Source organism: Dipodomys merriami, unplaced genomic scaffold, assembly GCF_024711535.1.
Source record: "Dipodomys merriami isolate MVZ:Mamm:240054 unplaced genomic scaffold, mDipMer1.0.p SCAF_242, whole genome shotgun sequence".
In the NCBI taxonomy this organism is placed as follows: domain Eukaryota; kingdom Metazoa; phylum Chordata; class Mammalia; order Rodentia; family Heteromyidae; genus Dipodomys; species Dipodomys merriami.
This window is the reverse complement of record NW_027203849.1, coordinates 1,566,904-1,582,535: the sequence shown is the minus strand read 5'-3', so window position 1 is coordinate 1,582,535 and position 15,632 is coordinate 1,566,904. Positions and strand designations below refer to the sequence as shown.

Genomic DNA, 15,632 nt, shown 5'->3' with positions numbered 1-15,632 from the left:
CTGCTATTTTGGCATGATATGTGAATAAACAAGCACTGCTATGCTCCAATACAGACTTCATTTACACAAGCAGGCATTGTGCTGGATTTGGCCTTCAGGATAACAGTTTGCTAACCCTGTACCAAACTGTAATTTCCATGAAGGGAGGAAATGTGTGTGTCTTTGTGTCTGTGTATCTGTGTATCTATTCTCCTTGTTACCTTCCAGACTTTTTTAGTCTATAGTAAGTAGAGCCCAAACTTGTTGAATGACATTGACTAACTGATGACTGACTGAATTGAATCAAATAACTTTCATGATCTTTGGTTTCCTCAAGTCATAATAATCTGTTTCTCTTTCCTTCTCCTCCTCTTTCTCTGATTATACAAATGAAACAAAATCAAGTGGTATATAAATGTATTAGGATGAAGAATTCTTTTTTTTTTTTTTTGGTCATGGGGTTTGAACTCTGGGCCTGGGCGCAGTCCCTCAGCATTTCAGGTCAAGGCAAGCACTCTACCACTTGAGCCACAGCGCCACTTCCAGTTTTCTGGTTGTTTTTATTGGAGATAAGAGTCTGATGGACTTTCCTGCACCAGCTGGCTTTGAACCTCGATCCTCAGGTCTCAGCCTTCTGAGTAACTAGGATTACAGGCGTGAGCACAGGTGCCTGGCTGGATGAAGAATTCTTTTAAAACTTTTATCAAAGAAAAATAACAGAATGGGGGGCTGGGAAGATGGCTCAGTGGTAGAGCGCTTGCCTTGCATGCCTGAGGCCCTGGGTTCCATTCCTCAGCACATAAGCAAAAAACGAAAAAAGCCGGAAGTGGGGCTGTGGCTCAAGTGGTAGAGCGATAGCCTTGAGCTGAAGAGCTGAGGGACAGCGCCCAGGCCCAGAGTTCAGGCCCCACCACCGGACCCCCCTCCCCCCAAAAAAGGAAAAATAACAGAATGAAGAATCTTTGAAAGGAGAAAAAGTAAGAGAATGGTAGTTACAAAATTTTAAGTAAGAATTAAGAATTCGTGATTTACTTTTTAGTTATTGGAAGAAGAGGAAGGAAATGGCCAAAACACTTTTGGTGTTAACCAATCATAAGTATGGTAAATGTGCAGAGCATGAACACAAGGCTGCATGAGGATGGAATGAGGCAAACAAAGCAGTCTTAGTTGCTAGTGCCATGTAAAGATTGAACAAATAGTAATGTTAGTATAATTGAGTTTTGCTTCCTTATTCACACCTACTCACCTTCAGTGATGTCATGGTTTTTCCATGTGGGAACACGTATGACTGAGTGGTGGTGGGGAGTTCCCCCATCATCAGCTTTACAACACACATGCAAATCAGCAATATTTGTAGCTCTTAAGAAGTTTTCCATAAGTGACATTTTGAAATTTTGCTAAGTATTGTTAGTATTAAATCACTTCCTAATAAAAAATTCAGTATTTCATATGATAATTTTAACTTTGCATGATATGATATGATATGATATAAAACTTAGTCTGCAGCTATTAGCTGTGAAGTGAGGGCTCACAAATCCGATCTCCAGGGGGTTAGAGTGTGGGGTAGAGATTAGGTACAGGAGGAGCAGCAGGTCCTTGAACACTGGAAAGTCATGAAGAAATGGAGACACAAATCTAAGCACCAACCAGTTATTTCCATGCCCACCTATTGTTGCTAAACCACCAAAATGTTCAAGAAAAGCCAGAAATCCAGTAATTGTTAGATTTTTAAATTTTGGTAATGTATACAATCTTTTTTAAATGCAGACAACATTCCTACAGACTCAGCAAAACATATCTGTGGGCATAATTTTATACCTTTTGCCTTATATGATCAATATGCAGGTTTTAGTGATTTAGATCATGAATTTGTAGGAGGTAAATTTTTACCTTTTGGTGTTGCCTAATCTCTATCTGCTTTGGTAATTATCTGTTGGTAAGATGTAATTATAAAATATATTAAAGATAGTACTGATACACTGTTTTAGTTATTCTCTTAGAAATATAACTACTTCTTGACTCATATCTTTATCATCAGAATTAGAAATACAATTTATGCTTTAATGTCTTCTCAATGGTAGATATGTGTTTGTTTTCAAAGTATTCTGTTTGCATATAATACAACTTTGAAAGTTTTATTTTTCTCTTCTAGTTTTCAAAATTTAGGTATCCGATGTGTAAAGAAAAAAGAAGTAAAAGAAGTTATTATTTCAAGAATAAATGCAGGAATCAATCCTTTCAATGGTATGTTTGAGACAATCATTTCTATTATTTAGATACTTTAACTTCCTGGGTAATTTATATCATGATCCTATATTTTTTTGTGTTCACTTTTCTGCTTGTTGACTTACACCTGTATCTGAGAAATTAACTATATTTATTTTTTTTAATTTCTTTTGAATTTTTTTTGAATTAACTATATTTAAAATCTGTCCTTGTTTTTTCTAAGAAAACCTTCTCAAAATGTTCTGGTTCTGGGGCTGGGAAGTTGGCTCAGTGGTAGAGCACTTGCCTTACATGCCTGAGGTCCTGGGTTCGATTCCTCAGCCCCACATAAGCAAAATGCCGGAAGTGGTGCTGTGGCTCAAGTGGTAGAGTGCTAGCCTTGAGCTGAAGAGCTGAGGGACAGCGCTCAGGCCCAGAGTTCAGGCCCCACGATGGGACCAAAAAAAAAAAAACTTAAACTTGGCCTGGCGCTGTCTAAGCTTTTTTGCTTAAGGCTAGTGCTTTACCATTTTGAGCCACAGCTCCCCTTCTAGTTTTTGGGTGGCTAATTGGAGATAAGAGTCTCACAGACTTTCTTGCCCAAGCTGGCGTTGAACCACAGTCCTCAGATCTCATCCTCCTTAGTAGGTAAGATTACAGGTGTGAGCCACCAGCACCCAGCTCTGATTCTCTCTCTCTCTCTCTCTCTCTCTCTCTCTCTCTCTCTCTCTCTCTCTCTCTCTCTCTCTCTCTTTGTTGGTCATGGGGCTTGAACTCTGGGCTTGGACGCCATCCCTCCACTTTTCAGCTCAAGGCAAGCGCTCTACCACTTGAGCCACAGTGCCACTTCCGAATTTCTAGTGGTTTATTGGAGATAAAAGTTTCACAGTTTCCTGCCCGGACTGGCTTTGACCCATGATCTTCGGATCTCAGCCTCCTGAGTAGCTAGGATTAAAGGGGCGCCCCAACTCCTGATTCTCTTTTAATATGACTTTCCTTCTGCCACTCTTCCAACAGAATATACTTCCCTTTCTTATTGCTGAATACACAGTTGTATTGGAATACATGTAATTCAAGGATATATTTACCAGCAAAGCTTATTCCTAAATATGGAACACGATATACAGAATTAGAAGCCACACAAACTATTTTCATAGTATATTCATGTATATAGTTATATATAATATCTATGAAATATTTATATATAAGTATTATAATATATATTATATTATATATATATATATATAATTAAATCTTATTGGGAATGACATTAAGAATTTATTCTAGGATAATTTCTGTGTAGCTCCTGATACATTTTAACATTGTTGTAAACAAATATATACTGAGTTAAATGCTGACATCTCTTCTTTTTTTGGTGCTGGTACTAGTACTTGAATTCAAGATCATGTGATCTCAGCTTGTTTGATCATGGCTGGCACTCTATAACTTAAAGCATTCTTCCACTCCCAGCTTTTTGCTAGTTAATTAGATATAAAAGTCTCAAATTTGTCTTCTTTAGCTGGCTTCAAATCCCAGTTCTCAAATCTCAGCATCTTGAGTAGCTAGGATTATAGACACAAACTACCAACACCTGGCTTTATAGGAGTCATTAATACCTTCTGAAGGTACTTAAATAAGAATGTCAAGTCAGATATGGTGGGACATACCTAAAATTGCAGCCATTTAGGAGACTTGAGTCTGGAGGATTTTGCGTTCAAGACCAACATAGGCAACATAGCAGTCAAATAAAGAAATGAGAGAAAGAAAAGAAAGAAAGGAAAGAAAGAAAGAAAGAAAGAAAGAAAGAAAGAAAGAAAGAAAGAAAGAAAGAAAGAAAGAAAGAAAGAAAGAAAGAAAGAAAGAAAGAAAGAAAGGAAAGAAAGGAAAGAAAGAAAGAAAGATAAAGCCAGGCACCAGTGGCTCACTCCTGTAATCCTAACTACCCAGGAGGCTGAGTTCTGAGGATCATGGTTTGAAGCCAACCTGGGCAAGAAAGTCCATGAACCTCTTATCTCCAGTAAACTACTTAGAAAGAGCTGGAAGCGGCGCTGTGGCTCAAGTGGTAGAATGTGAGCCTTGAGCTGACCAGGCTCTGAGATAACGCCCAGGCCCTGAGTTCAAAATAAAATAGAAAAATAAAATAAGATAAATAAGAAATAAAATAAAAAGAAAGAAAAATAGACAAAAAAAGCCAAACAAGTGCTTGAAGCCTTGAGTTCAAGCCCTACCACCAGCCCAAAAAAGAAAACTAGGCATGTCAGAAATTAAATGATTAGGCCAGACGCTGGTGGCTCACACCTGTAATCCTAGCTACTCAGGAGGTAGAGATCTGAGGATCCTAGTTCAAAGCCAGCCCAGGCAGGAAAAGTCCATGAGACTCTTATCTCGGATAAACCACTCAGAAAACCAGAAGTGGCACTGTAGCTCAAGTGGTAAAGTGCTCACCTTGAGCTGAAGAGCTGAGGGACAGCGCCCAAGCCCAGAGTTCAAGCCCCACAACCGACCAAAAAAAAAAAATTAAATGATTATAAAAAAAATTAAATGATTATAAGTTTGTCATTTTAAAGACATCTTTATTTTGATTCTTAATTATCCTGGATATATAAAAATAACTTAGGCTGGGAATTTGGCTTAATGGTAGTGTGCTTGCCTAGCATACATAAAACCCTGGGTTTGTTTCCCCAGTACCACATAACCAGAAAAGGTCAGAAGTGACACTGTGGCTCAAGTGGTAGAGTGCTAGCTTTGAACAAAAGAAGTTCAGGGACAGGACTGAGGCCCTGAATTCAAGCCCTAGGACTGGCAAAATATAAATTAAAAAAAATAATTTAAGAGACATGATGATAATTTAAATAATATATTCACAATCAGGTACTGCTTTTTATGAACCATCAGTGAGCATTGTTTTTCTCTAGGTCTTTACTTTCATAGAATTTAGTATACAGCTGAAAGCAAAATTCCATTACCTTGTTTGATCTTAGTTGCCAGAGATACACTGTTAAGTATGATACATATTTTTCTTTCTTTCTTTCTTTTGTCAGTTGTGGGGCTTAAACTCAGGGCCTGGGCACTCTGTTCCTAAGCCTCTCTGTGCTCAAAGCTAGTAGTACTCTACCACTTGAGCCACAGTGCCACTTCTGGCTTTTTCTGTTTACATGGTACTGAGGAATCGAACCCAGAGCTTCAGGTGTGCTAAGCAAGCACTCTACCACTAAGCCACATTCCCAGTCCTGACACATATTTTTCTAGAATTTCTGTTATACATGTATGGTCATATATTAACATACAGTAAGCCTGCCTTTTTTTTTTCAGACTTATTACACATGGTTTTGACCAAGCACATTCAAAAAATAATAATACATTTTTTAATTCAAAGAAATTTTAAAAACACAAATTTTATATAGTTTAATTTTATGTAGGTTATATAGTTAAAAACGAGTAGAAAAGAAGGAGAGGAGGTAAGATTAAAATGGAGTAAAGTAGATCATTTTATTTATATATATATATATTTTTTGGGGGGGGGGTCCGGTCGTGGGGCCTAAACTCTGGCCCTGGGCGCTGTCCCTTAGCTCTTCAGCTCAAGGCTAGCACTCTACCACTTGAGCCACAGTGCCACTTCCGGCTTTTTTTCTTTTTGCTTATGTGGTGCTGGGAAATCGAACCCAGGGCCTCAGGCATGCAGGCAAGCGCTCTACCACTGAGCCACCTTCCCAGCCCATAGATCATAATATATTATATGCAGTTGTAATTATCACAGTGAAGCCCCTCTTGTTCAAAGTATAAAAAGATCATATAGCCATATAGTTTTTAAAGAAAAAAAAAACACCTAAATGGCCTCCGCATTTAGTCACATATACAACTCTAATATCTATCTGTCCTTTACTTTCTTCCACTGCTTCATGAACCCTTTACTATTTTAGAAAAACTTTTGTTCTCCCTCTCAGTCCAATCCTCTCTAATCTTTTCAATGATATTGTAAGAATATAAACTTGCTTCATTTTTGTTGTTGTTGTCAATTGTGGGGCTTGAACTCTGGGCCTGGGCGCTGTCCCTCAGCTCTTCAACCACTTGGGCCACAAGCGCCACTTTGGGTTTTCTGGTGATTTTCATTGGAGATAAGAGTCTCACAGACTTTCCTGCCCTTTCCTGCTTTGAACTGCGATCCTCAGATCTCAGCCTCCTAAGTAGCTAGGATGACAGGTGTGAGCCACTGGCATCCAGCTTTGCATCATTTTTTAACTTAGATCGTTATGTTGACAGCCTTTTAGGCATTAAAAATAAAAAATTAACCTTCCTAACTAACAAGATCAGTTCAGAACTTTGATCAGTGTCCTTCAGTGGCTCCAAATCAATTTCAGCAGTGGTTTTCAGTTTGAATGTGTATAGGAGTTCCATGGTATTTGTTTAAAATGTAGATTCTAGGTTACATTTTCAGGTTTGGTGTGGGACCTGGGAATCTGCTCTTAAAATCAGTGCTTCTTAACTTTTCCAATGATCCACCGTATGAAATAGATCTACTTCTCTAGTCCATATGTAGACATGCGCTCACCATGTCTTACTAGCATACTCTCCACTCTTTTCTGTTACCTGCTTTTTTCCATTTGTTAATTCGTTTGTTCCTTTCTCCTCTTCTTCCTTATCAAACCCACTAAATTAATTTCTGTTACAAGTGAAGCAAGGATCTTCACATTTTGAGAAGTTCTTTTTTTTGGTCAGTCATGGGTGTTGAACTCCTGGACTGAATGCTCTCTTTGAGCTTTATCTCTCAAGGCTAGTGCCCTACCACTGAGCCATCGCTCCACTGCTGGTTTTCTGGTAGTTAATTGGAGGTAAGAATCTCACAGCCTTTCCTGTCCAGTATGGCTTTGAACCATGATCCTCAGATCTCAGTCTCCTGAGTAACCAAGATTGTTACTATTGCCATCAACATTTTAGGTCTAGATTCCACATACAATTGAAAACATAGATAAGAATGTTTAAAACTTGGGAATATTTAACAGTCCTCTAGAAACCTGTTGAAAGAGAGAATTGTAGTAATTCCTGCAAGATTTAGGAGACTGGATTTAGACAGGACCAAATATATATTTGTCCTCAGTTCCTTTTGGGGGGCGGGGAATCCCACAGCTTGAACTCAGGGCCTGGGCAGTTCCCTGGGCCACTTTGTGTTCAAAGCTAGTTCTCTGCCACTTGAACCACAGTGCTACTTCTGGCTTTTTCTGAGTAGTTTATTGGAGATAAGAGTCTCATGGACTTTCTTGCCCAGGCTGGCTTCAAATCATGATCCTCAGATCTCAGTCTCCTGAGTAGCTAGGATGACAGCCAGGCATGAGCCACTAGTGACAGGCTCATAGTGTCTATTATTTATCAAAAACTGTTTACTGAGTACCTGCTAATAGTAAAAGTCATTCCTGAGATTGTATACCATCCTATTTTTGTTAGTATAGATTTGAATGCTACTCAGGTTATTGGATATGGTGGATAAAGGTATGACCTAGCAGGATTTAGCTCTGTATGACAATTCTGCATTCTAAAACGCCAATGTACTATTCAGTCCCTGAACAACAGCTGCTTGACATTGAAGATTGTGACCTAAAAGTGGTGAGACTGTGTTTTCAAGTGTTCCTTCCTGATGAATGTGGTAATTTGACAAAAGCTCTTCCTCCTGTTGTCTCTAACCCAATTTATGACAACCGTAAGTACATTTTCTTATATTATAGTCTTACCTTAAAAAAACAAACAAAAACCTTACTGAGCTATACTCCATGCCCTACATTGTCTGTTCAGTTGCTACATATTTCATGGCTGAATCCTAATTTTAAAAAAAAGCATTACCCTAGATATCTGTTTTATTTACTTCTCATCTTTTTTTCTTTTTTCCCTAACAATTATACTGCAGTAAATGTCTGTGTACACTATATATGTTATGCAGCTATATCTCTGAAGTAGAAATGTTAAATGCTGCATCAGGGCTGGGAATGTGGCTTAGTGGTAAAGTGCTTGTCTAGCATGCATGAAGCCATACTTCAATTCCTCAGTACCACATACACAGAAAAAGCCAGAAGTGGTGCTGTGGCATAGTGGTGGAGTACTATCTTTGAGCAAAAGAAGCTCAGGGACAGTACCCAGCCCTGAGTTTCAAGCCCTAGCACTGGCCAAAAAAAAAAAAAAAATTAAAGATATGTTTGTCTGAAAACATTGTGAAATTGCCTTTTACATTTAATACACACACACACACACATATGCGCGCACACACATATGCGCGCACACACACACAGAGATATGTTCACCGGTGGGATATAGCTATACCTGCATATAGAAAGATAATGGGCCATACAGCAATGAAGGTAGATCTAAGTATCCTTGTCACAGAGAGCTTTGAATGCCTTGAAGAATGAAAGTAATCATGTTGGGAAGAAAGAAAGAATTATGAAAATCTCATTGCCCAAAACTAAAATTATGTTCCTCTAGGAATATGGTCAATGATATAAAAACATTAGAGCTGAGGTGGTAGACCAGGCACTAACTACAATCCAGGACTGCTCCTGATGACCATATGTAATATAGATTAGAAGAATCATAATGTTCAATCAGGGAGATTTATTTAGAAAAAATGTTACTATCTACAAATGAAGTCACAAGGTTCTAAACCAAGTTAGGTAAAGTAGTTATCTAAAAGTAGGATAGACGTGAATGCTTAATGTACTTCATGTCCTTTATTTTCACACTAAAACTTTTATCTGTTCTGTTAATAATTTGTCTCCAAATTCTATCACTTACAATGTAGTAAAAATGTCTTACTAACATAGCAACCCAATTTTTAAAATTCTTTATACATAGGTGCCCCAAATACTGCAGAATTAAGGATTTGTCGTGTAAACAAAAACTGTGGAAGTGTCAAAGGAGGAGATGAAATATTTCTACTTTGTGATAAAGTTCAGAAAGGTGATTATGTATTTTGTTTGTTATATTGAATTAAGAATGTATTTTAGATTCAGATGTACATTTTTTTTGATTCTTCTATCATTACTACTTCTTTGACTTCTTATTCACTAGATGATATAGAAGTTCGTTTTGTGTTGAATGATTGGGAAGCAAAAGGTATCTTTTCACAAGCTGATGTACATCGTCAAGTTGCCATTGTTTTCAAGACTCCTCCATATTGCAAAGTTATATCAGAGCCAGTCACAGTGAAAATGCAACTGCGAAGACCTTCTGACCAGGAAGTTAGTAAATCTATGGATTTTAGATATCTGCCAGATGAAAAAGGTATAGTACTTTGGTAGTAATGATTTATATATTCCTTAAAGTAAAGATGCATTTGAGTACAGTTTTGGGTGTTCATAACCATTTTTTTCTTAGAAGTTTTCACCCTTTTTTTCTTCTTTGCATCAATTTGAAAAAAAATCAAAGTTTCTAAAAATGTTTATGAAATTTTCTGTTTTATTTTGGGGAGTCCGATTTTTTTTTAAACCTTTTTTTTTTTTGTCAGTCATGGGGCCTGAACTCTGAGACTGGGCCCTGTCCTTGAACTCTTCAGCTCAAGGCTGTGCTCTACCATTTGAGCCACAGTGCCACTTCCAGCTTTTTCTGCATATGTGGTGCTGAGGAATTGAACCCAGGGCCTCATGCATGTAAGGCAAGCACTCACCACTGAGCCACCTTCCCAGCCCTTTTGTATCCTTTTTTTTTTTTCTTTGGGTCCAGTCGTGGGGCCTGAACTCTGGGCCTGGACAATGGTCCTCAGCTCTTCAGCTCAAGGCTAGCGCTCTACCACTTGAGCCACAGTACCACTTGCGGCTTTTTTCTTATGTGGTGCTGAGGAATTGAACCCAGGGCCTCATGCATGCAAGGCAAGCGCTCTACCACTGAGCCACCTTCCCAGCCCCCTTGTGTATCCTTTTTATAGATAGAAAACTTGCTGCTCAAATGAGTATTTTGGGGTTCTTAATCAGACTTTATTGATACTGACCTACAGATATCACAAGAAAACAAGATGAATACTTTATAGACTTTTTGTTTTGTGAAATGGGTATTTGGTGTATAGTTTAGGCTGGTCTTGAATTTATGATCCTCTTATGTGTCAATTGTTGGGATTCTCTGACATGTGCAACCGGGCCTGGTTTTTAAGCCTTATTATTAAGAGGAAAATAACGCTTACTACTGATGTGGGATATATTCTATATTACTAATACTTATTAAATCAATATTATGGGCATTAAAGCATTTTCTATGCACAAATAAAGTGCCTGTTTGAAGTGCATAATCCCCATGATCTTTCACCTGCTTTCCTGATTTCCTTTTAATCAGATACTTATGGCAATAAATCAAAGAAACAAAAAACAACTCTACTTTTCCATAAACTGTGGCAGGATTGTGGTAAGAATATTTTGGATTGATTCATATTTAAGTAGATTTTGCTTTATTTACTTTGCTCCATTTTTAAAAATAGTTAACTGTAATTTTTAAATGTAATTTTTCAAATTACATTTAATAATAGAAAACCTTTATTATAACAGCTAATTTTCCAGAGAGAGCAAGACCTACTCCTCCAGGATCAACAGGAGAAGGAAGATTCATCAAAAAAGGTACCTTATCCGCTGAAGGATATTCCCAGTGATCAGAAAGAGTGTTACTTCATACAATATATTAGAATTTCATTTTTTAGCAATAAGTACTACTTTTTAATATTTTTTCTTTTTTTTTCTTTTGGGTCCGGTCGTGGGGCCTGAACTCTGGGCCTGGGCGCTGTCCCTCAGCTCTTCAGCTCAAGGCTAGCACTCTACCACTTGAGCCACAGCGCCACTTCCAGCTTTTTTCTTTTTGCTTATGTGGTGCTGAGGAATCGAACCCAGGGCCTCAGGCATGCAAGGCAAGCTCTCTACCACTGAGCCATCTTCCCAGCCTTGATATTTTTTTCTCTCCCATAATTTTTTAATGCTTTCAATATTAAATGAATTGAACTTGGCCTCTAAAGGTTATGTTAGAAACTTACTATGTTTGGGGGATTTGTTGTTCAAGAATTGACATTTTAAAGGGCTTCAGGAATAATTCAAATGATAGAGTACTGGGCTTCAATTTTCAGTACTTAAAAGTTATCTTTTATTAATACAGTGCTAATTTTATTTTCAATGTGTCAATGGAAGATATAATTTAGATCTGGCTAGTTACCAATTTTATCAACACAGCCAGTGACTTCTTGATTCCATTCTGGCTCTAGTTGTCACCATGTGTCTGCATGTGTCTGGCTGTAGCTATTTGTGTGTGTGTGTGTGTGTGTGTGTGTGTGTGTGTGTGTGTGTGTGTGTGTGTGTGTGTGTGTATGCATGTGTATGCACACGCATGTGCACACTCACCGTGTGCGTGCACACATGCATATATGCATATGTTTACACTGTTGCAACACTGTTGAATAGTTCCAACAGAGGCCATGGGAACAAAGCAAAAATTTGCCAACCTCTGGCTTAGATAATTCATCCAAGAAAGGGTTAGTGGGAAGTCCTTTCTTTCCTCTTGTATCTTCAAATTAGCACTTTTTTCTTGGTTTACTATATACATAGTAGTTGCATTATACATTAATAAGTATGGAATTAATTTTTCCATTAATTTTTACTGTAAATTTTGTAATGCCTTACAGTTATATCTTAGTATGTTCTTAAAGTATATTTTTCAGTCCTTCTGAATGTTTTCTCCATCATTTCATCTTCTAGATGAAGATTTTAAGATGATTTTGGCTGTTTGATTTCTGTTCATTAAAATTCTGATATTTGTCTTTTTAAAAATATATTCAGAACAAAAATATATTGCTAAAAATAAATCAGAAATTAAATTTTCATGTTTAAATGGAAATGTCATATGCCAAAGTGACTTATGAAAATCATTATACAGGTATATGTTACAGAATTCAGTTTGGAACTTGTATATTCATTTGAGCTTTTTTTTTTTTTTTATGGGTCTGGTAGTGAGGCCTGAACTCTGGGCCTGGGCGCTGTCCCTCAGCTCTTCAGCTCAAGGCTAGCACTCTACCACTTGAGCCACAGCACCACTTCCGGCTTTTTTCTTTTTGCTTATGTGGTGCTGAGGAATCGAACCCAGGGCCTCAGGCATGCAAGGCAAGCACTGTACCACCGAGCCACCTTCCCAGCCCCTTCGTTTGAGCTTTAAAAAAATTTTTCATGCAAGCTTGGCACCGATGGCTCATGCATATAATCCTAGCTACTCAGGAAACTGAGATCTGAGAATCAAGGTCCAAAGCCAGCCTCAGAAAATCCTTGAGACTCTTACCTCCCAAGTAACCAGCAAAAGGCCAGAACAGGAGATATGGCCCAAGCCATGAATGAAAAAGCTGAGAGTAAGAGACCCTGTTCAAGCCCCAGTACTAGGGGGGAAAAATTCAAAATGTTACATCAGTTTCCTTTTTCTTTTACCCATGTATTATGATTTTTAACTTAGAAATAGTGCTTGAAATATTTTATTCATTGTAACTTTGTAAAATGTATTTTCTTCCCACAGAATCAAATTTATTTTCTCAATGTGCAGTTTTGCCAGAAGTGATCAAGACTTCAAGTGATTCAAGTCAAGCAGAACCATACTATTCCTCACCTGTGTCTATCTCAAGTAGATTACCACATCATGCTTCCACCATTTCCTCAGTGGTACCTCAGTCTTCTTCAAATTGGTCATCAGTAGCCCAACTCACCTCACATCCAGTCAACACAAATCCATTGAATAGTTTATCAACAGGGACATTTTCCTCTTCACAGGGTATCTCACCATTTCCAGACATGCCTTCTGTTAATAATTTACATGCTCCTAATGCCTGCATTTATAATAATGCTGATGATATAGGTAGAATGGAAGCATCATCCATTTCATCAGCTGACTTATATAGTATTTCTGATGCGAACATGCTTTCTAATTGTTCTGGGAATATTATGACAACCAGCAATGATCGAATGAGGGAAACCGATCATCCAAGACTTGTGAGCATGCATCTTGAAAACCCCTCATGTAACGCAATGTTAGACCCAAGAGACTTGAGACAGCTCCATCAGATGTCTTCTTCCAATATGTCCACAAGCACCAATTCCAGTACTACTGGTTTTGTTTCACAGTCAAATGCATTTGAGCAATCTGACTTTAGTTGTGCAGATAACCATCTGATAAATGAACCGGAACCATCACCTGATACTAATCCAAACAATCATAATTTTGTTCAAAATAGTCAGTATTCAAGTATTGGTATTATGCAAAGTGAGCAATTGAGTGACTCCTTTGCATATGACTTTTTTTAAGTATAATTTGCAGGGTTTATTTTTATTTGTTGGTTATTTTTTTGTTTTTGTTTTTTGTTTCTTTTGGTTGTCAGTACTGGGGTTTGAACTCAGGGTCTCACACTCTCCCTCACCTTTTTTGCTCACAGATGGCATTGTACCACTTGAGCCATTACTCTAGTTCCAGCTTTTTGCTGGTTGATTAGAGATAAGAGTCTTGAAAATTTGTCTGCCCAAGCTGGTTTGTGCCTTGGTTCTCAGATCACAGTTCCTGCTTAGCTGGGATTATGGGTGAGCTACCAGTGCTTGGCAACTTGCAGAATTTTAATTTTTAAATGTTCAGTCATTTTGATAATACATACATGCATTCATATAATATATATATATATATATACATATATACATATATATGCATATGTATTTTGTATTTGAAAAATACAATATGGAATTCTATTTATTTTTGAGAGTTCCAGAATTTTTTTTCAGAGAAATATAAAACTTTAGATATTTAAGATGCAAAATTGAAAATGGAATATTTTAAAATAGACATTTAAGCCAGGTCAGTGTCTGAAGCCTGCTTGGTAAGCAAAGATTAGAGGATTATGGTTTGAGGACAGTTTGGGCAAAAAGAAGTTCACAAGACTGTTTAAACCTATGGTTAGGTACAGTGGTGATGCACTCTTGTTAGCAGCTACAGGGGAAGCCTGACTTCTGGGCACAGTGGTGCCCACCTGCCATCCCCAACAACATGAGGAAGCACAGGTAGGAGATTCATAATCCAGTCTGGGCTAGGCAAAAATGAGACCCAATTTGAAACATAACAAAAGCAAAGACTGGAAGTGTGGCTTAAGTGACAGACCACCTATCTGTTAGACAAAAGGCCTTGATGAATTCAAACCCCAGTACTGAAGAAAAAAAAAAAAGAATAACTTAAAAGGATTTTACTGTTTATTTCTTCTTTTCAAAGATCTGACCTGATAATCATGTGTGGTGTGAATTCTAAGAATTACCATTTCCATAGGACAGATTTTGAAGAGAATGGTAAAGTTAAGGTCTAGTTTTCCCTGATTTAAAAAAAAATACTTCTTTTATAATGTATTAATGTATTTCTAGTTAAATGAGTTAACTCACATTTGCTTTCAAGCAATGTCAGTTAAGATAAACTTGTAATGGCTGTGCCATTGAGAAAAATAAATTTATTATTTTTGAGGCCCTTAGGCCAAGCCGACCCCTACGGGGTTTCCTCAGGCCTCTAGGGATTTCTTAGATTTATATGTAAATCAAAAATTCTTTAAATGTTAAGTTGGGCAAAAGGCAGTTGAAGTGAGCTTTCATGGTATGGGAGGTTTTATACTATTTAACCCTTTAAAGTTGCTTAGAATTTTAGTGTTACAGCCATTTTTCATGAAGAAGAAGTTTCCATGGACTTCTTGTATCCCCTCACTTCTAGTGATCTCATAAAACTGCCTATTTGACATGTTTATCAAGAAATCTAATTAAAGCTCATATTCAACCTATCCAAACATAAGTTTTGATCTTCCTTCCCTAACTTGCTTCTCCTTCAGTCTTCCCCAACTCAGTAAATGGCAATGCCATGCTTCTAGTTGCTCAGGCCAAAACCTTGGTGTCATCCTTGATTATTTCTTATATTTCCTATATCCAATCCATCAGCAAATCCACTGTTAACCCAGCTTTCCAGGATTAGCCTCAAAAACCTTCCTTACATCCTGTGCTCTAGCAGTTCATAAAAACTGGAGTGATTATTTCAAAAAAATTATTTTGAGCTAATTCACACAAAACTTCCGAAGTGATTCCCCACCTCACTCGGAGTAAAGGTCATGCCTTAGAATTAGCAGACCTAGACTTCCTATCCTACCTCATGTACTACCTTTTCCTTCCTCATGAAACTGACTCAAAGCACTCTGACCTCAGTGTTCCTTTTCAAAACACCACGTACATTTCTATCTTAGACTCTTTGCTCTTGGTACTTTGTTCTTTCCCCAGATATATACACAATATACTCTCTGTTATCCTTTAGGTCTCAGTCAACTGTTAACCTGGTCAAGGCCTACCTTGACTAAATATCACCATTTCCTGACCTTCCTTTCTGTAGGTTCACTGCACTTAATTATGATCTGACCCTACTAAGCATTTGTTTGTTTCTTTTACTGGAATATA

General features: G+C 37.6%; 1 protein-coding gene across 1 annotated transcript in view; it reads left to right on the top strand.

Moving 5' to 3' along the window:
- The window catches only part of LOC138835949 (proto-oncogene c-Rel-like), a 29,397-nt gene extending 14,426 nt beyond the window's left edge, over positions 1 to 14,971 (top strand). The window contains exons 4-10 of the mRNA XM_070034528.1: positions 2,132 to 2,223; positions 7,736 to 7,876; positions 9,022 to 9,126; positions 9,238 to 9,450; positions 10,492 to 10,560; positions 10,701 to 10,769; positions 12,694 to 14,971. Of these exons, the coding sequence (XP_069890629.1) occupies positions 2,132 to 2,223; positions 7,736 to 7,876; positions 9,022 to 9,126; positions 9,238 to 9,450; positions 10,492 to 10,560; positions 10,701 to 10,769; positions 12,694 to 13,475 (1,471 nt within the window). The 3' untranslated portion in view covers positions 13,476 to 14,971. The remainder of the gene's footprint in view (positions 1 to 2,131; positions 2,224 to 7,735; positions 7,877 to 9,021; positions 9,127 to 9,237; positions 9,451 to 10,491; positions 10,561 to 10,700; positions 10,770 to 12,693) is intronic.
- Positions 14,972 to 15,632: the final 661 nt, after the last annotated feature.